General features: G+C 37.9%; 1 protein-coding gene across 1 annotated transcript in view; it reads right to left on the reverse strand.

Moving 5' to 3' along the window:
- Positions 1–18,729, reverse strand: part of LOC137072742 (complement C3-like) — a 99,039-nt gene extending 80,310 nt beyond the window's left edge. The window contains exons 1-16 of the mRNA XM_067440666.1: positions 18,593–18,729; positions 18,322–18,517; positions 18,059–18,227; positions 14,443–14,513; positions 14,249–14,337; positions 13,970–14,052; positions 9,516–9,603; positions 6,919–7,021; positions 6,667–6,787; positions 6,096–6,211; positions 3,949–4,095; positions 3,611–3,814; positions 3,270–3,461; positions 965–1,117; positions 744–873; positions 139–210 (exon numbers count right to left, since the gene is read on the reverse strand). Of these exons, the coding sequence (XP_067296767.1) occupies positions 139–210; positions 744–873; positions 965–1,117; positions 3,270–3,461; positions 3,611–3,814; positions 3,949–4,095; positions 6,096–6,211; positions 6,667–6,787; positions 6,919–7,021; positions 9,516–9,603; positions 13,970–14,052; positions 14,249–14,337; positions 14,443–14,513; positions 18,059–18,227; positions 18,322–18,517; positions 18,593–18,663 (2,005 nt within the window). The 5' untranslated portion in view covers positions 18,664–18,729. The remainder of the gene's footprint in view (positions 1–138; positions 211–743; positions 874–964; positions 1,118–3,269; positions 3,462–3,610; positions 3,815–3,948; positions 4,096–6,095; positions 6,212–6,666; positions 6,788–6,918; positions 7,022–9,515; positions 9,604–13,969; positions 14,053–14,248; positions 14,338–14,442; positions 14,514–18,058; positions 18,228–18,321; positions 18,518–18,592) is intronic.
- Positions 18,730–22,585: the final 3,856 nt, after the last annotated feature.

Genomic DNA, 22,585 nt, shown 5'->3' on the forward strand with positions numbered 1-22,585 from the left:
TGAGAAATATTGTGGGGAAAAGATAAAGTCTAAAAAACTAAAAAGAGAAGGGTTTGGGATCTTTAACAGTAAAACAATCTCAGAAGATCAGTTCTGAAGATCCCATTTGAATTGCAAGAGTAAAGTCCAGTTCCTCACCCAGTGAACCAGTGATCTGCAGGAGACTGTCAGCCCTTCGTTTTCTCTTTGCTTGGCCACTGCATTTAGGCACTAGAGGAAAATTCATTTGAATTAATTAGCATATTGTACAAATAATTTAGAGAGTTTTAATAACCCAAGAACAGCAAAATGTATGTAGTAAACCTACCAAAATTTTTCAGTGATGAGTTTAGTCAAACTTTTTTCTCCATGAAAATTTTGGATTATGGCTTATTTTGTTTTGAACAATTGTGTGTTTTTCTTACACTGTAACAAAGACCACAAAATACTGCCCAAACAGCCCAAATAAAGTAAATACTGATCACAATAATGGTGACCATTTTTTAAATAAAACATTACAATTTAAACCTGTTAATTCTCAATAAGAGATTCTATAGATGCATTTTAGAGTGTAAAAAACAAAACTCTGCAGGAAAATGACTAGGATCAAACTGAACTCAAACTCAGTTTTGGTCCCCTGGCATGTCAGACCAGAGATGCACCTCTGATAATAACACTCAGAATTTTTTTTTTCTGTAAATGAAACCTAATATAATATTAGCTGAAAGAAATAAAAAAGTAAATAAATAAATATATATAAACACCTGTTCTGGTGTTGGTTTCTCCTGCAGTGCTGGACTCAAACATCAGTCCTGCATCACTGAAAACCCCCATACTGTCCCTTCCACCTCCTGCCGTACAGCCGGTGTCATGTGCCTCTATAATGTCCCAGATCTAGATGCACATAGAAGATACCAGTTATACATTTTATACCAGAAACAGTCATGAGATGTTTTTGCAATAACTTCTGAGCAACATCCTTCACCTTTGTCTGTGTTAGTCTGTTCTTGTTAAGAACTTGCACAGCCTTGTCAACCGCCAGCAGTCCAACTCTAGCTCCAGGATCTCCAGTGATCTGCAGCTTGACATCCTCTCCTGGCCCATAGGTATTCATCTTGTTCTTCACCTGAAGTTTAAGCTATCGATAAAATGAGAGCAGATGTGTCATATGGGAGCCACCAGCAGGGTTTAAATGTAACACAGAAGCAGCGTGAGAGTTAATTTGATACTTAATGTCCCAGTGAACCGGAAGTAGCTAGTAAGTTTTCCAGAGGTGGAAAGTCCAGGGGTCAGAAAGTAAAAGTCTTGCCATATTTTTATTCCACTCATGAACTCAGTCAGCTGATTTCATTAATTAATTCTACCTCCTGGCTGAAAAACTATGCTATTAGCAAATCCAGGTGTTTGGAACAAAATACAGAGCAGGACTTTTTATCTTCTGAACCTGGACTTTCCACCTCTGTTCACATTTCAAAGTCTCTGCTGCCCTGTGGTGGACAACTGGAGACTCTGACAATCACAAGATCTCATCAGAGGATTAAACAACTCCACAAACAGCATTACCAGCTTCACACATTACTAACCAGACTGACTTTATTTCTGTCAGACGACTACAGAAGCTCTTATTGAGAATTAACAGAGGTTTAGATGTTGATGATTTATTGAAAATAATAATTCCATTTGAGGTCACCATTATGGAGATCAGTGTTTGCTTTCGTTGGGCTCTTAACTCTCAACGTTTTAAGCATATGTTTTTCTCTGGTGGCTGTAACTGTTTGTTACAGTGGGTAGAGCAAGATAACCCTGACGATGACAAGTTGATATTGGCTTGTTGTTGATGGTGAGACAGTAACTAAGTTCATTTACTTGAGTACTGTTCTTAAGTACACTTTTTGAGTATCTGTACTTTACTGGAATATAATTTTTTTTCAGGATACTTTTACTTTTACTTCACTACATTTGAAAGACAAATATTGTACTTTTTACTCCACTACATTTCTATTAAGGTCGAAAGTCATTTCTGCAGCAGCTCTGAAAGTCGGTGGATGATTTTTTCCTTCTTTAAAAGTTTTTTTTGTTGTTGTTTCAGACAGTCTGTCAGGAATCACTCTTATATGTAGGGTCATATACATTTCCCCAACTTTTTTTGAACACTGATCTGTTCATAGCAAAATGGAAGACGGTTCTTAGGCACAGTGTGTGCACCCATAGCCATACTTTGAAAGTATGTTTCAGTTAAAAAAAAAAAAAAAAAAAAAAAAAAAAAAATATATATATATATATATATATATATATATATATATATATATATATATATATATATATATATATATATATATATATATCAAGATTAGTTTAGTTGGCATACACTTGGTGCATGTCTTATAAAATATTAAAAATATAAACATCTGGGAGAAAGAGAAGAGTAAAGTTGGGAAAATATCAGAAGTGTATCAGTGTATTGGATCCGTACATTCGGCCTTAAACTGACAGCAGCTTTGTAAAAAGCTTTGTAACTTATATACAAGTATTTAAATGAGTTTAAGGTAGTCGTATGCTAGTATGTCGGATGGAGCATCACTGACTGGCTTAAACCATGATGACAGTGTGCATTTATACAACAATAATAAAATAATAACATAATGGCATAAAAAAGGAAATGTACTTTTATACTTAAGTACTTTTGAAAACAAATACTTCTGTACTTTTACTTGAGTAAAAATCTATTTGTACAACTTTCACTTGTAACAGAGTAATATTTGACCAGTAGTACTTTTACTTTTACTCAAGTAATAGAGTTATGTACTTTGTCCACCTCTGGTCTGGTTAGTAATGTGTGAAGCTGGTAATGCTGTTTGTGGAGTTGTTTAATCCTCTGATGAGATCTTGTGATTGTCAGAGTCTCCAGTTGTCCACCACAGGGTAGCAGAGACTTTGAAATGTGAACAGAGGTGGAAAGTCCAGGTTCAGAAGATAAAAAATCCTGCTCCGATTTTATTCCAAACACCAGGATTTGCTAATAGCACAGTTTTTCAGCCAGGAGGTAGAATTAATTAGTGAAATCAGCTGACTGAGTTCATCAGTGGAATAAAAATATGGCAGGACTTTTACTTTCTGACCCCTGGACTTTGCACCTCTGGAATTCAGCCTTTCAGTATTTCAGATAGTCATTAAAGGGTTTTTTCACCCAAAAATGAAAATGATGTCATTAACTATTAACCCTAACCCTTCAACTGTGTCCTGACTTTATTGTTTCACACATCAGCCATTTCATGTGATGGTTGACCCACCGTTCCCATGCACGTGTCCTTCACGTCTACCCAGACTGAATCAGACACCACCTCAGACGAGCCCACGTGATAATAAGCCACAAAGCGGAAGGAAGGCACCATGTCTTTGGTTACAGGTAGAGACAGAGTCACTAGAGTTTGTCCTTGCCTCTTAAACTGGCCTGCCTCAACTATCTGACCTTTACTCAAGATCTGAAAATGAGACAGATGAGTAAAAAAAAAAAAAAAAAAAAGACTTCAGCATTTTGTACAATCCAAACACAAGCTGTGGTAAAAATCAAATATTGACATGATTTAATGCATTAGTGCTGCAGCTGAATAAGAAATAACCATAATCTTACCATGTATGTGAAATCTTGATCTTTGAATCCTGGACTTTGTCCAGTGCTCAGATAGACTTTCATTTGACCACCGATCTGAAGCTCAGCATCATCAATGCCGATGTGCAGGTAGTTCTTGGAGCCTCCTTTGGGAACATAAGCCTGAGCCGTCATCGTCTTCACTGCCTGCTGTTCATCTCTCAATTGTTTATCTTTGGTTTTTGCCTGCCAAGATTAAATTTATTTTTTCATGTAATGTGTACAATATGCACCATTGCTTGTTCAACATTCGGTAACTGATCTATTTTCCATTAGTTCTCCAGTGAAACATGAACATTAGTTGAGTTAGCAGGTCTTACAGTGATCTGCAGTGTTGAAGATCCTCCTGGAGTGTTGACAGTAACCTTCACAATGCCATTGGCTCTTGTTTGACTTATGACCCCTCCAGGACTGACCTCCACTTGCACATTTTCCGCAGGTGTCTGGTCTGGATTTGTTATGTAAACCTTTTTAAAAAAAACAGAGCAAAAATGAATTAAATGATTCCATAGATTCTACAAAAAGGGATTCTACAGGGGTTTAAAAAGGTTTTTTGATTGTAAATCAGTGGCAGATTTTCAGGATAGGATGTTATAACATTACCGGTAAATTAGTATTATAAGCATAAATGCTGAATATCATACATTTATGGAACGCTTAACTTTATGCAAATTACAGGTGAAAAAAATGGCACAGCAGCCAATTGCTAAATGGTTCAGGTACAGAATTCTGTCATAAGTGTTTCAAAATCTGCCAATTGTGCTGCAGTTTCTGCTGGATCTAATGCATAAATCATATTGCTGAAATATTTCTATATTTTATTCAGATTTAAAATCCATTCAGTAGCCTGTATGGTACATGTCCAGTGCAGCAAGAATGCTAAAGCTCCTCTGCTACTGGCTGTGTCTGTAGCAGGTGTTGTTAATAATAAAATAATGATTTGCAAGGCACTGAAAAAGCAGTGAGACATGCATCCACCTGGGGCATGTTTACATAGAAAAACAATTAAAAAGCAGGGTGTGGGTGTGGGTGGGGCATGATATATTTACCGGAATAATAATAAATTGTTATATTTATTCTGACTTACTCTGAAATTATAGATTTTAGTGCCTTATAATGCATCCTCTGAAGATATTAGCAGAAGAGGATTAAACAACTCCACAAACAGCATTACCAGCTTCACACATTACTAACCAGACTGACTTTATTTCTGTCAGACGCCTACAGAAGCTCTTATTGAGAATGAACAGAGGTTTAGATGATCAAAAAAATTATTTTAAAAAAACAATCTGATTTAAGTCACCATTATGGTAATCAGTATTTTCTTTAGTGAGGCTGTTTGACTCTTAACTTTTAAACAGCCTTTTTCTCTTGCTGCTTTTTGTCTGTTATGTCAAGGACAGTAATGTAAAATTCTGTGCCATTTACTGAGTTCCACATGACTGCGTATCTTGAATCAGCATACACAGTGAAAACTCAAAGTACAATAAGTAACCACTTTTTATCACTATTGCATTTTTTAAAACTGCTCCATGATGAACATTACACCACCATATTCTTTGTTTATGTATTCCTTTCTAACAAATTATGTCTCAATAAACAAACTGTTAAAAAGACCACACATATTTATAATGTCCAGTATCAAGAGTCCAACCAAAGCAAACACTTGTCACCACAATGTTGAGTACAAAACAAGTTATTTTTAATAAGAGCTTCTGTAGTCGTCTGACAGAAATAAAGTCAGTCTGGTTAGTAATGTGTGAAGCTGGTAATGCTGTTTGTGGAGTTGTTTAAACCTCTGCTGAGATCTTCAGAGATTTAATGTCTTCTTTTATCTTCAGTTGATTTCATCTAAGGCTCTGGCTGATGTCAGTTGCAGTTCGTGTTTTTCTCTCTCTTCATTAATTCTGCTTGCTAACAGCAGTTGTTCATCATTAATGCAAAATCATCACCCAATTATCTCATTAACTTCAATGCTGATTCAGTGTTACTTGTAACACGCTGAGGCCCTGTCCATACGAACACAGGTATTTTCAAAACCACAGCTCTTTCTACTCGGTTTGGCTGTTCGTCTGTTTGTCGAAAATACCTCTCCTTTATTTGATGTCAGAACTAAGGTACCAGAATGCAATAATACAAAATAGTAAGGCAAGTGTGTGAAGCCATTACAGTCCACTTGGACCCCACCCCTGTGCACACAGTTGCCAGTCACTTTCAATAAACCCATGACATCCCTCTGTGCATCGGTGCCATGGATGGGACCCATATGGGAACCAGGCATCCAATCATAGCGTGGTTTTGCGTTTTCATGTGGACAGATAATTTTTTTAAACCGTGCTTGAGTGGATGCATTTGTTTTTTAAAACAGAGGAAAAACTCTGGTTATAAAAATACCCATGTACGTACATTTACTACTGGGAAATTTGCTGTGTATGGAGAATAATGTGTAAAATAAGCTATTATGTACCGAGACACTTAAGGGCATCCCAGGTTTGAAGTATTGTGATGTTTTTTTGAAGTGAATGGCGTACGGTGACGTCACAATCTGAATGCCTCTCCTTTCTGCTTCCACCATTTCACTGCCTGAAACACACACAAACGCGCACACACACACACACACATGTTGGTCTATGTGGTTTACAGGGACTCTCCATAGGCGTAATGGTTTTTATACCATACAAACCGTATTTTCTATCCCCTTACACTGCCCCTGCCCCTAAACCTACCCATCACAGGAAACATTCTGCATTTTTACTTTCTCAAAAAAACATCATTTAGTATGTTTTTAACGCCATTTGAATTATGAGGACATTTGATATGTCCTCATAAACCACATTTATAGTGTAATACCAGAGTAATACCCATGTAGTTATACAAATTTGTGTCCTCATAAACCACATAAACAGGCTCACACACACACGCACACACACACACACACACAAACGCGCACACACACACACACACACACACGCCTCTGATATACAATCACATGTGCATGTAAACATGCATACAGATGTACAGTATCTGTTGAGTCTTACCGCTTTCTGTTAGAAGACTGACTGAGACATAGATTGATAGTCCAACCAGCTGGTTAATGTCTCTGAAGGCTTTAGTGATCATCTCTCTGGTCAGTTCTGCAGTGCCTTCTCCTTCAGTTATCTATTCATATGAGAAAGACAACATCAGTCTACAAGACTAAAAATTTAACATCTTAATTAACTTGTCCTTAATTAACTAGGTAAGGATAAATAAGACTGATACCAACTTGGAAACTCTTTAATTTCTCTCACCTGAATCTTTTGAAGAGAGGTAGGAATACTTGTTTTCTTCTCACCGTCCATCACACCAAACACCACAAACGCATTTCCTTCCACCTTTTGTCCAAACAGGTAGCTATAAAAGCACATACAATTTCTGCTGTAAAAACTCCTAGGCACTGTATGTCAATGTGACGTCAGGAAGACTCCAATTAATCCAACGTCAGTCAGACATCATAATTTGAGACATAATTTGGTTGGAATAAACATCAAACAGTCAAAAAAAAAAAAACATTTAAATTTAAAGAAGAAAAAAAAAGGAAAAAAAAAAAGATTCACACATTAATAACCAGACTAACTATTTCTGTCAGACGTCTACAGACGCTCTTATTGAGAATTAACAGAGGTTTAGATGTTGATAATTTATTGAACATTTATTTGAAGTTAATTAAATTGAAGTCACCATTATGGTGATCAGTGTTTGCTTTAGTTGGGTAGTTTGACTTGACTTTTTAACATTAGTTTTTCTCTGGCTGATTTAATTGTTTGTTATGGCAAGAAAAACAAGATAAAATATGATCAGATGATTTTGTGTTAGTTGATGGTAAATATAGAATCATCATATAGTAGTCTATTTCACTGATGTCATCCAGAATCTAATATTTTTATGATCATTATGTATTATTAATTATAGCAAGCCTGTAATTCTTTGATCCAACTAAAATTCAGTGTCTGCCCAGCATTGGAGCTTAACATACAAATTAAAATAATAAAAAAATTAAAAGCCAAAGTTTTCAACCAAAATATGATGTCTGATTGACGTTGAATTAGTTGGAGTCCAACGTCTTCCTCAAGTCACATTGACTTACTGTATCTGCTGGGTTGTTCCAAAGAAGAAGTAAATAAGCCATTTTACCATTCAACTTTGATCTGACCATTACAATGACTTTAGCTGGTGTAACCCAATGATGTCAGATTGATTTAGTCATATTACATTGAATGTTACCACATTAAATCACATTTGTGACCCGTCACGGAAACCAGTGACACAAGTCGGCAGCACAACTTTCGCACAAAATGCGAAAGAAGCATTGTTTTCAAATTATGTGATTTTCGTTTTTTTGCAGAATCTGTTAGTTGAGATCACGAAGAATCCTCTCCGTTTTTGAGAAAGCAGTATTGTTGTATTTAAAAGCGTACCTTTTGAAGTTGAAATCGGCTTGTTTTTCGGAGATTCTAGCACGCAGTAGGGGCGTGTCATTGTCTGTGTGTATTTCCATACAGGATAAGCCGGCTTTTGTTTCTTTTATTATTGTCCCCGCCCTCCGATGGAAGCGTGGCTACTTATTATGCAGCGCTCTGGCCGGCTCTAGCTGATATTAAAATTCAATGAAGATGGACGCCGCAAAGATGATCGCAGACGAGCTGAACCATGGCCATTACACCGAAAATGTTTCAAAGTATTTCTTCGACAAGCCGGATGCTTATGAACAAGCGCTCACAGATTCTGAAGACGATCAGAGCGACGATGAAAGCGGCATAATAAGACTGTATAATATCCCTAATCTACAACTGAGCGAAGATGAAGACGAGGAAGAATGTATTGGACTGGCGTCAGACGAGTTGGACCGTAAGATATCAGAGGCTATATCGATAATAACATTTGATGGGGATAAAGACAGCCAAATGGGGAAAATCCGTAACTTTGACTGTAAATGCTAAACGAGGAGAAAAGAGAACTCTCTGCATGGGAGACAGTCCTGTAGCCATAAGCTTTCTCCAGACGTTATGTACAACATACAGCTGGATTCTTTAGCTGCGGAAAAAGAGTGGCAGGACATGCAAATTATTGGACATTTAGAGGCAAACAGACGCACAGCGCAAACTTCAGAGATGGTTACATCCACAAATAAGACCCCGACAAAGAGAAGGTGTGCCCGAGCGACTTATTTCATTGGAGGCATCGAGATCTGCAAGAATACTTTTCTGTTTCAAATCTGGGGAGTTTCATTCTAAGAACACGTAGCCTACACGTTATCACATGTTTAGTCCATATTTAGACCTTCTCATATCTACCTATTGTTATTAGCTAGCTCAGTTTTAATTGTAATCATCTGCATCGTATCACTTGCCAAAAGCCGCCATTACTATAATGGCCTTTTAGATGGTAATGTTAACATCTGCTATTAATTTGAATAATGCTTCGATTGCTTGAATTGACTGGTGTGAATGCGGTCCGGTTTTTCCCGTTGCATCTGTCGTTACTAGCAACCAAGCAGCTTTACAGGGGGTATGGCTTATCTAAATGAGATGTAAATGAGCCCTATTGTCACTCCCAGGAGGTGAGAACAGGTGAGAACTGCAAAACTTTGGAGGCTGTTTTCTCTCGTTTACACTTTTCTAAAGGCCTACATTCAGATGGACACAACTTCTCCAAATATTATCAGATTTTCATGTTTTACACATCGTTGGAAAGCTTGGAGACTACACTTTCAGAATCTGTGAATAACTCAAAATGCCCCAGAACTGACTTGTGTCCCGACTTTCTGTAACTGGTCACATTTAAGGAAAGGTTTAGGTTGTTTGCACATTAAAGATGTATTTTCAATACAGTGAAGCAGAACACATACTTGGCTTCAATGTTGACTGTCAAACTCGGATCACCCACATAGAAGAATGATTTAGTGGGTTTTAATGTCACTTCAAACGTTGGGAGCACTATAAACCAAACCAGACAAAAGACACAAATAAATAAATACTCAATTTGTTTTAGATTACACAGCCTCCCTCTGTATCCTCAGGAGTGCCTTTGAATATTTAGTTGTTTTATTCTCTCAATCCAAGGAAAACCAATGGCTAAAAAATATATTTGTATCTTCAGTGGTTCTGAGAAGCTGTATAGAACCGCTACTGTAAAGAACATGTTAACTCTTTGCTGGCCAGCATTTAAAAAAAATACCAGCCACTGCCAGGGTTTTTGATCATTTTCACAACAATGTAAGCCCATAGAATATTTTGTTGTGTAAATATCTGAGCATGACCCTCTGTATTCAAAAATATAAATATAAATATATAAAATTATACTACATCCAGATCAGATTCAGAGCGATGATCAAACACAAAAACATTCAGTAACAGTAGGAAGTTTTGATATACAAGTTGTTTAATGATGACGATCATGTTATTTTACATATTCATCTGTTAAAACCTGTTAAGCTGACTTCCAAATTTTGAAAAAATCCTAAGAAATGTATACTCAGACTAAAACAAATACAGTTTGTGAATCCTTTGCACTAAAAGCATAATTATGGTCTCATTTGAAAGCAGACACCTGGCAGTTTACTGTAAAGTCAAAATGATAATATTTTGTATAATCCAAAAAAGCTATAATAAGCTTCAAAGTTTTGTAAAGTTATTAGAAATTTATTTGTATGAAATATCTTTATGCAAATAAAATTGAAGTGGGCCTTGGAGAAATCTAGAAATGCACTACAGCTAAAGCCACAAGTCTGACCATGTTATATTTCAGATCTGAAAATGATCAGTCTAAAACTCTAAATTTTATTAAACGTTTTACAAGATCGTTTCATGTGATTTTATTTTGAGATATCTCTAAAATATCAACTGATGTTTATTGCCATGTCTTCTCAGCTTTCATTCTCTATTTTGCCTCTATTGTTTAGAGGTGCAAACTGCCCCATTCAGTTTGTCTCCCCGGCACACATTCACACTTCTGCGGACTGGTTATGGCTCTGATTATTATTCTTTTGTCTGCATTATAATTACTAACGATTCTCTATTCAAACTGTTCTATTCAAACCTCATTTCTAAATCAAACCTCTCACTGAGACTCTATCGAATGCATTTCGTCCAAATAAGCATTTCAGTAGTTTTACATTTAGAAAATGTTCATAAAAATAAAGTATTTACTCAGTGGCAGGTGCATCTAGGGCAAGCTAGCATGTTAGCTTAGCACACCAGCAAAACAACAATTTATACGATTAAAATCATGTTTTATTCAAAACTTGCTTCATATCACTTTATAATTTATAAGTCGAGTGTTTTATATAACAATATGTGATCTCATGTAGCTTCGGGTCAAAAATTCTGTCAGAAAATATACAATGCTAAAAGCTATGTGGAATAGCATTGCATTATAAATATCATCTATTATGAAACCACCCAACATGGCATAAAGAACACAGACCAACCATATATTGCCGCGATTGTGTGTTTTATGTCTTAAAACATCCTATCTGCATAAAATAGCGATCTGGTGATCTCTGCAAGCAGTTTTGGTTATGTCAGATACTTCCTGAATGTCACATGTTGTGTCTGTTCTTTGAAAGAATCTAAAATATTCAAAGATATTTGATATTTTTCTTTGAACAAAGACATTTGTTTTACTGTGTTTCACCCCCCTCTCTCTTATCAGTGGGGCTGTTTGGGATTCCTAAAGACAAAGAGATGTTGAGGGCCTGTAGGCCAAATGGTGCCACACCTGTAGTACAGTGGGGGAAGTCTGGTCTGACTGGTCAGTTTGAATGTCTCAGGGTTTCAGTCACATGGTCACAGGAGGGATAAAAGAAGATTGCAACTTTTGCTCTAGGTCTCTTTTTCTCTGGGGGTCTCTTTCCTCTGACGCTGTCTTTTTCTCTGGCTGTCTCTTCTAGGGCCTTCTCTGGCTCTTCTCTTTGCTCTCTCTTTTTCTCTCTTTTTCTCTCTTTCTATCACTCTCTATCTCTCAGGTAACATTCTACACATGCTGGGTACGATTAATGGTATAAGTTTTATCATCTCATTCATCTATTTTGTAACTATTTTAAGTGTAACCATAACCGGATTTTGTCATTAAATGCTTTCAATTATAAATGATTTGCTAACTAGTTTTGGTTTGGTATTGACTTTGAAGTGCTCCCTATTGCAATACAATATAGTCACATTAAAGCAACGCTCTCCCACATATTTTGCTATTGTAACTGCGCTTATTTCCGTCGTTGGTATAAGTTGCAGTGGGTGGTTATAGACAAGAAATGTACAGTTTTCTACCATCACGCTGATAACGTTTCTTTAGTCGTTCGGCAACCCTGCAGTCAGAACCACCGTAGGCGATCCACCCTTACATCTTCATGTGTTCCACATGGGGTGAATTTTCAGTAGTACAGCTTTCCAGCGCCCTCCGGCTGCCAGAATGAATTGAAAACACAGCATATCACAGTCTACTGCTCTCATAATCATACATCCGCGGATTTTGGATAAAGATTTAATAAATAATACTTCTCTGTATAGAAATTAGACTCAAACATGTGAGAATCTATCAATATTTCTCCACATCTGCACACTTTTGAAGTAAAAGCCCTGAGGGAAGTTGTTTTGTCGAGTGTCTTCATGACGACCACAGAGGAGTATTTTATGAATGGGAGCAAATGACGCGCATATTACAATCAAAAGGTAGCGACGCCCATGATCATATTCATAACTCCTGGCACATATTAACACATTACGGTCACTATACGACTTTGAGAATAAAACAGAGGTAAAAAATTTTAACTTTAGTCTTAGATCTTTTTAATGATGTATAGTTTGTCAAGGTAATTACTTACATCTGATAGTAATTTTGAGCTAATTTAAGCAAAGAGAGCTTTAGTGCGTAACATAGGATCGCTCGTGTTTTCTCCTGTGTTTTGATCAGGTAATTCTGAACTCATCCAGAAGATACATAAAGCGCCCCCTACTGTATAACAGTAACAATGCAGAAACACAGAAAATTCTGTTTGGCAGGGAAAGAGTTAAGCCCCTGTGTGGTTCTTTAGTTAGTCTGTGACGCGTTACACTGAACTAACAAATGGCGACAGACAGCATGTTTAATCAGATTACAGCACGTCACTTCTCAGACATTCCTACTCCGATTCTCCAATGTTTAATCGGCCTAAAGTCCCACAAACAACTTTGACATTTATCATTAAGAAAGGTCCAGCTCCAGTGTTTGCGATTGACTTTCTGTTTCATCAGCAACTCTGGACATTTCCATGTCAGACTCTGGCTTGAATGGGTAAGGCAAAAATTAAGCCATGTCTTTTCATACACTGTATACAATATTCAACACTTATCAAGCTGTAATCCAGTAATAGTGATAGGCGTTCCTAGCCTGGATGTCTGCCTGGCCTTGATCCATAGAGGAGTAATTATCCCCGAACAGAAACTGTTCGGACCAATGAAATCATCAGGGCGGGCTTTAGACGATGACGGACAGATGATCAACAGTAACGTAATCATCACGTCATCAAAGGGGCTTGGGTTATATTTGTTCGAATCCTAAACGGAGAGCTTGTTTGTATATGCATTCACCTTCACTATTTCTCTCAGAAATGATGATCATGTTGGGTAAGCACTCTGTGTATCATTAAATTACTTAATTTTTTTACAACACCGCCTAAGTTTATTTCAGCGCACATGCAGACAGGGTTGCCAAGTTTTTACAACAAAATCCACCACTTGCACTACTAGGCAAGGTTGCTTGCTAAAATTTGCTCTCATGGGTCTATACATCACATAATAGTCGCTTCAACCCGCAGACATAGAAAAAAAACGCGCACTTGGCAACACAGTGCAGTTGAGCTCTGTTGACATTTGACAATGCGTCGCTTCGTTGCTCAATCACAAATGACATCTGACCAATCACTGCAGATTAGCGTCAAACAGATGAGCAGTTTAAAATAAAAATTAACTGTTGAGCAAATCCTTTGGGAGTTGTTGAGCAAATAATATAAAAATAAATGCATATTATAAGACAATGTAGATGTTTTTTTGACCTTGCATGCATGTAAACCTGATGGTGAAGACTCCCAAAACAAAAATAGGAACATTTCAAATGCCAAAATAGGGGTACTTTAATATAGCACTTAAAATCGTAACCTTATGATTACAAACCTATTAACCAGTTTTTAGTGCTATTTAGCATAATTTTTGTTTAGAGTGTATTATTCTCCTGTATCACACCCAGTTTGTCTTGTTTTGAAATAAATATTTTTTCTGTTGTTATTCATACACAACAATTCATACATTTTGTTCAAACAGGTCTTACCATATTCTTTAACCTCAAAGTCAGCAGTAAATGTCTTCTGGGGGGTGTTTGTGTATCGAGTGACCACCTTCCACATCCCAGTACTGAAAAACACAGAACACAAAAATGAACATTTCTGATTTTTATGATGGTAAAACAGATGATAACACCACACACATGATTGTATTTTTCTTATAAATAAATAGGCAATGTCCTGAATTAGACACTAGGTCATAAAAATAAAGCTTTGTGGGTTCACTCAATATTAAATATATTACGTCCTGTCAATGTTTTACACACCTGGCAACGTCAGGAATGGCATAATGGTCGGTCGTTATCCCTTTTTTTGTAAATATATTTTTTGATGAAACCGTGATGCCTTGTGGATTCTTCAGAAACAGAAATCAACATTAACAATCCGTTTGTTGAGATCAGCAATGCAATGATGCTCATTACAGCGGAAATGTCACAAATCTGTGAGTGTGAATGTGTACCATGATATCCACCATGACTGAAGAATTTATTGGTTTCAGGTTGGGCGTCAAAGTGAAAATCCGGTATTGAACTGCAAAAGAGATGAAAGCATAAACTAAAATATTACACCATAAAAACTTATTTGTTCAGTTTACTTAATTCAACTGTACAAACTTGTTACCTTAATTCAAATTAAGTAAACATAACTTAAACAGGTTAAGTAAGAATAATTAATTGATGCAAGTAAGTTTTCGCAACTTAATTCTAAGTGCGGCATGAATAAATTCATTACTTTATTTGATTTAAAAAAAAAAAAATCCAGTATAATCCCAATAATGACAGCAAATAAAATAGTAAAGGTCTTATCCAGATGTGTATAGTGCAGGGTCAGAAAGTAAAAGTCCTGCCATATTTTTATTCCACTCATGAACTCAGTCAGCTGATTTCACTAATTCATTCTACCTCCTGGCTGAAAAACTGTGCTGTTAGCAAATCCAGGTGTTTGGAGTAAAATACGTAGAAGGACTTTTTACCTTCTGAGCCTGGACTTTCCACCTCTGTTCACATTTCAAACCTATTTCAGCAGAGACTTTGAAATATGAACAGGGGTGGAAAGTCCAGGTAGAATAAAAATATGGCAGGACTTTTAATTTCTGACCCCTGGACTTGACATCTCTGCACTGGGATGATCCTTTCCGTAAATGTTCCCAGCTGACAACCGCTGCTCATTATTAACAGATATTATTGAATTGGCATTAAATTAAACTATGATTGACGAGTATCTGTGACCCGTTAAGACACTTGTTAATGGGTTTATTTTACAGTGCAAACAGCATAATACAGATCAGTTAAAATATGGTACGTTAAGTGCAAGTGTGAGTGCCAGCCACCTGGGGAGTGGGGATGGGGGACACCTAGTTAAACATGTCCTCATTGTTGAGGCTCATACTGATTATCTCGCAGGAGTTCAAGATATTTAGTGCACAAAGCATTCTGGTCATTTCTGATAAAACTGAGTCTCTAAATGTTAAAGGGGTCATATAATGCCATTTTTTTGGTACAAGTTAATATGATTCTTTAGTGTCTAAATAAAAACTTTGTAATATACTTTAATTAACAGCTGAGGGGAAAGAATGGTGACGGGAGTCTCTGAGGACACATCTGTACAACTGTATCAATTTGACAAGATGACGGCCTCAACAAAATTCGACAATTAATCCTAAACAGGATGTTTCTGAATGGTTGGTTAATGTAATGTCACTTTGATCTATCTTTATTTGCTGGCAGGGTAACGCTAGCATAGGGAGATACGAATGCTAACAGATATGCTAATATCTGTTTACTGATGTATACGTTAGTTCATTGACAGATTGAAGTTACACCTAATGCCAATAAAAACGTTCTGTTAATGTCGGTTTGTCAGTTATGCGTAACATTATCTATGTAGTGTAATAACCAAGACATATTTTTTATTGTAACAGACACCATTATAAAGCTTCTACAAAAGTAAGCTTAGTGTAGTGTTACCTAGTGTAGATTCGGGTCCCCGCGCCAGCTAGAGGCGGACGTCGGACACAGCTGCATCGTGACGGCCCGCTCCACCGGCGGGAGACCCTCATACCCCCTGACCCGTCGCCCTCAAGGGTAGTTAGGAGGAAGGAGCCACTAGGTCGCCCACGGGCACTAAACGGTGCTTTCCACGACCTAGTCAGCTCCTTATGCACCTCTGGGAAGAAAGGCAACCAATCGTCCAACCTAGAAGGTTCGGGATGTGGTGGAGGGTTCCACTCAAGCCCGACCTTTTCGGTGGCCCGGGAAATCATAGCGGTCAACTCCGGGTCCGACTCGACCATTGCCACTCTCCCAGAGGGAGGCAGTACAGCCGAATGTTCATCCCCAGAGGACTGAAACTCCCCCTCCGATGCAGCGAACGACATCTGCTTGTCCGCAGGTGCCCCAAAGGACACCGTCGGCCACACATGAGAGGGGCCAACGGAATCCTCCGGAAGCACCACCGTTTGCGGCGCTTGTGAGGGATTAGGGTCCCGCGGAGACTCACTCAACGGGTTTGCCCTAACCGTGATCCTCAGGTCACCCCGGCCATCCGTCAAAGTGGCCTAAAATAGGAACAGGAATAGACCTAAATCGAGCTATGGGCAGGGGGACTTCACCCTCCCGAAGGTAGGCGAGTCTCGACCTAAGCGCAGAGATAGTCATGTTCCCGCAGTGAGAACACGAGCTATCCACAAACGCCGCCTCAGCGGGCTCTAAGCCCAGGCACGTGATACAGCGCTTGTGACCGTCAGCGGGCGTCAGGGAACGACCGCATCCAGAAACGCACGGGTAGAAAGACATCCTGAAAAGGATGGCACGTCACCCGTGTAGCTCTTTTTGTGAGGAAAATTTGCTCTTTTAGTGCTGAAGCACCCAAGGATCGACCGCGGCAGAATAACAGGGATTGTGTGCAGCCTGTTTCTGCTCTCACCAGAAAAGGAACACGCCCACCGAACCAACTGTGTGTGGTGTGGTGTGTGTGTGTAGTGTAATTTGCTCAGTTTCTCAGTTTGCTGTGAAAACAACAGCTCTCTCAGCAGCAGTGAGATCGTGGTCGCGCTGTCTTGTGCCGTCTGGCCAACACGAGCAATTTCCCCCGGCACACACTTTCTCTCTCTCTCTCTCTCTCGCAGATAGAAGGCAGTCAGATGCTTCATCAACGGCGTTCGGCTCCGAAGTGAATGACAATCGCTTCCGCTTTATACCCGCGGGGCGGGGTGCGATATGCAAAGCACGCACGCCAATGTTCATTGGCCCGTTTTTCTATATCTCGAAGCTGATAGGGGCTCTCAGAAGTGATCCCAATTCGTCAGTACGACGTATGTCGTAGTGACCGACTGAAAGGGAACCTGCTTTATACTGACCCTCGGTTATAAAGCAGTCTGGTGAGAAATGCTAGCCTGACAAGTCAGACCCACATCAAGATGTTTGGTCTGGAAACTCACCATTGAAAGCTCAATTTGAGGGGCGGGATAAACGGTTGTCTTTCAAACTCCAACTCTAGATTTCTAGGCTAGAGAAATGTGTTGCAGTTCGCACAAACATAAAAGCATTGACGTTGATCAGGGGGAATATTCCCTTTGAAAACAAAACTCAGCCACTGCGTCTTTCATTGGTTCAGATTAAGGAACATCAGAATGACTGCTGTGTTCATTATTACACCCAAGAACAGAACAAAATCGCTTAGACACCATCACCATCGCTAACCCATCCGTGACCTCCATGGACAAAACAAGTCCAGATCAAAACCATCTGGCTCCACATGGCTGTGCTGGCTGTGTGGCCAGAGCAGGAGGGATTGCTCAATGTATGAATCTGACCAATTGATTTTTCTCAGCCAAACTGACTAACTGTCAACGGTGGAAAGTCCAGGTTCAGAAGATAAAATATCCTGCTCTGTATTTTGTTCCAAACACCTGGATTTGCTAATAGCACAGTTTTTCAGTCAGGAGGTTGAATTACTTACTTAAATCAGCTGACTGACTTCATGAGAGGAATACAAATATGGTAGGATCGTTTACTCTCTGATCCCTGGATTTTCCACCTCTGTATATTTGTCATGTTTTTAGCTCTGATTCTTACCTGCACTAGCAGGCGTGTAGATGGGCTTGTCTGTCTGTACAAATATATATCCAGACTGGAATGAGACCATGACCACTTTCTCCAGAGTGTGGGTTGGAAATCGAGCTTCTATATACACATACTGCTTCACCTCAGGATCATCAGAGAAGAGTTTCTGATCATCAGGGATCTAAAGAACAGAAAACAAATTCATCCATTGTAAATTTTTAATAAAAGAAAAAAAATTTAGAACTTTTTTCTTAAAATTCATAAGGTGGCCTCACTTGTATATCTGTAAGGATCTGGTAATTTTTGCCTCGAGTCAGCGTCACTGATTTCGACAGCATCTCCACGTCTTTCTTTGGGAAGTTCTTTACTGAGATCCTTATATTTAGGTCTGCTCCAGAGTAATTCAGAGCCTCCACAAACACGTTCTCTGAGGAACCCACTCTCAGCAAATTAGGAGCTGACAGAACAAACCTGAGGAGATCAAATCAAATCTAAAAAACAGATCTATTAGTAAGTCTATGAACAAACGGTGTGTTTTATACTCACAGCGGGTCACACAGTGTGAGGAGGGGTGAGGAGAGAAGAACAACAGTCACACACAGCAGCTTCACGTCCATCCTGTGTGTCTGTGTCTGTTCCTATAAGCGTTTGTGAACCTGCAGCAGCTCAGATTTATACCTGCCACGTGACAAATTGTTCTTCAATTTGTCCCGCCCCTCCTCCACTGTGATTGGACAGCTGGGTTAAGAGTAACAGTGATGATCGCAGCATTTCTATCAAAGTTAAACATTCTTCAACTCTTGATGACCGGTAAAAAATGATGAACGCTCAGCACTTGAGTATGAAATACTCACTCAGCAACTTGTTACACTCATGGTGTTCAATAAATGTGGCACTCCCATTGAAAACAATTGAATACGCCAGCCAGCTGCCCAAAAAACACTTTGGTGGACAGGTGGCCTTAGGTTAGGAATAAGCTGCTGTCTTCCAAAACGATGATACAAACTCACATTTAGAAGATATAAGCATTCAAAATTTCCAATCTCTCACTTCTGCTAAAATGTATCATAGATTGTTATGACATTAGTTGGTCATCACATCTTCTGTCCAATCAAATGCTCTCTAGAATCTATTTATTCTACAACATAAAACGGATATTAAATGATTTTCAGCAATGTAATGTGTAAGGCGCAAATGGCATTTATAGTCCATAACTAATATTTTTCAATGTTTTTGACAGTGTTAAACATGGGGCCCTATCTTGCACCCAGCGCAATTGACTTTGTACACCAACGCATGTGTCATTCCTATTTTGCACCTGCGCAAAGCACGCTTTTCCCTCCACAAAAGCACATTGGGTGGAAGCACGTACGCACAATCTGCTGCTGACTGGGGTTTATTAAGGGATTTTTGCGCATGTTCTGGCATACACATGGTTTTATAAATCTGATTTTGTGTGTGTGTGTGTGTGTGTGTGTGTGTGTGTGTGTGTGTGTGTGTGTGTGTGTGTGTGTGTGTGTATGTGTGCGTGAGCAAAATCTAGCTTGTGTGCGTATATTCGCTTTTATGATGAGATCTACAAAAAGTTTTATAAATGAGGCCCCAGGTGATGGAAAAAGAAGATGATGGCACAGCTTTCAAATAAGACAGTAGAACCATTATTCTAACAGTATATCACCTTTTTTTTGTAGTTTATATAATTTATAAATCATATGTAAATTGAGACTTTGAATTGATAAATAAAAAAGAAATCTCAGAATCAAGGACTCAATGTCTGAAACAGAACTGTTGCCAGTAAAGTTAACAGCGGTCAAAATCAGATTTCCCGTAAATGACCTCCAGAAACTGTTTGTGTAAATTCAACCTTTGGTAAATTGGCAGCCGCTCTGTTGATCTTTGAGAGGTTGAGAGGATAACTAAAGAGTTTACAGTGGCTTCTCCATGACTGTTAATACTTAATTCAACAGTAACTCACATTCTTGGTACAATTGAGGTAATACTGATCAGCTCTAAATCTGTTACATCTAAACTATCTGGTCAACTTGCAGATTTGGATGGTACATTGATAATGGCCACTACGACAGTTTGAAATCTTGGCCTTCTCATTAATTCCACTCTTTCCTTTGATGATCACGTGTAGAGTGGTAAAGACAGCTTTTTCCACCTACGTAATATCTCTTATAATCTCTCCTCTCTTAGTAAGCAGGATATTAAAACTAGATTACTGCAACTATGGCCTGACAGCTAAACACATCAAACGATTACATTATGTTCAAAAGTCTGCAGCCCGATTGATCGCTCACAAACCAAAGAATGAGTACCTTACTCCAATCCTCTATCACCTTCATTGGCTTCCGAGTTTCTTGGCGTATAATCTTCAAGACTGCAGCCTTGCACTGTAAAAAGAGATGTGTTAAAAACACAGCACACAAACTGTGTTGATGGTGCCACGCTACAGAGTGTTAAAGTAACACTGAAGCAGTGTTAGAGTTAATGAAATACTTAAGTGATTAATTGAGTGATGATTGTTTAATTATTGAAGACACTAGATGATAATAAGAGTCATTGAAGGACGGAGAAACACAAGACAACAACTGACTTCAGCCACAGCCTTTAGACTCAAACAGATTGATGCAAACCATTACATTAATTCTTTTTTATTTCATCTTTAAAATAAAAAAATGTCATAAACATAATTGCATTTCATTATATTGATTATTTCAATCTAATGAGGAAAAATAATCAAGATTCAAGAATTTTTTTTTTTAAGATGATATTTTTTTTAAAATGGTAACGTTTTGAGAATGCTTAAAGATGTCCTGCAAACATTTTAACATTTTTCAGTGCATTTGGATGAATAATAGACATTAATATCAATACTGAATCTGTTTTTGTTCCAGGTGAATAATCTGTCCGGAGAGAATGGAAGCCCTGGCACTCAGAACAGCTTTTAGCTCTAGTGAAGAACATTGAAGAACATCATCACCACAAAGAGAACAGCACTGAAAACTACAACCAACACCAGGACGTCTTTAGTGTCACCATGCATGTTAAATTTTATAAAAACAGTCTTATTTAAAATATCATTAGCTGACTTTAAAATATTTTTTTTCTATCAACAATCTATTTATTACTTCCCTTCCTTTGGAACCAAACAGCTGCATCAACATGAAGAGAATTACAATAATATAGAAGAAGATCAAGTGCCTAATCAGAGGGAACACTGATCACCATAATTGGTCATTGTGAGCAATAGCACACACGTATGTGATAAATTACTCAACAAACGGCTCATAACTGCATCAGCAAACACAGTCACTGCCGTTAAATAAAGCATCAGGCAGCATATCATCAATGTTTCTCTGCTCATCCTGGACTGAAGCACAGGCTCTACTCTTCAGCACAACGGTAACCCACAACACTAATGGATTCAACTAAAAGATCTCTTCTATATCATCTTGTGCAACAACACATAAACACAGGTCATTTTAATATTTACTCTCCTTATCCGTTACTGACTTTGCACAACTTTTTTCTATTAACTTGCACTAAAATTCAGTGAAAATATCGGTAACAGTTTATAATAACTCATGCTATAAAACATTAATAAAGCATTAGTAAATAGTTAATTCATAATTTATAAAGCATTAATAAGCATTAATAGGCAGTTTATAAATACAGATATAAATGCTTTATTCTTGATTTATAATTATATATATAATGTGTTTAATAATTGTATTTTCATACTTTATAAATGATCAATTTAGCATTTCTAAATTAAGTTTTACATGATTTACAAACCTATTAGTGTTATCTGTGATAACCGAGTATGGTGTCAAGAACTGACAAGAACTGACAATAATGTAAAATGTGTACCTTGAATGCAATGTAAGTCGCTTTGGATAAAAGCGTCTGCTAAATGTAAATGTAAATGTAAATATATTGCACACTGGTGGAAAACTGTTTAATCGCTCACACACAGTGAAATTCATTTAATTGCTTCAAGACTCACACTACCCAACACAACCTTCATTAGATAAAAAAAATTAAAAATAACAAAATAGATTAATCGATAGCAAATTAACGTGATCAACGAAATTTGTAACGATCAATTATCGATTAATCATGCCCATGCCTAATTACCACACAACACTAGATACAGCAATAGACGTCAAATACAGCCCTTTAAAGTCTCCCGACAGCTGATGCACCACAAGTACACTTTACTCAAACACTCAACCTAGTAATACAGCAGTTCTTTTTACACACTTATATTATTAGTAATACTTTACAAGGAGTGTCTTAATAAACGACGAATGCTCCTGATGCTCCACTGAGTAAAACACCAACGACTGACTTTTAGCTTTACAGTGACAGACTTTGAGTAGTTAACACTGTTTTACACACATCTGCAGAAATATCCGTCCCTCCCTCAACAAGAGAACATTATTACTGGAACTGAAGAGCAGTGATGATCTTTTCTCTGAGCTGAAGATGAATGATTGAAAGGTGAAGATCATCAGGGTTAGTGTCAGTCGC

This window comes from Pseudorasbora parva, chromosome 4 (assembly GCF_024679245.1).
Source record: "Pseudorasbora parva isolate DD20220531a chromosome 4, ASM2467924v1, whole genome shotgun sequence".
NCBI lineage: Eukaryota > Metazoa > Chordata > Actinopteri > Cypriniformes > Gobionidae > Pseudorasbora > Pseudorasbora parva.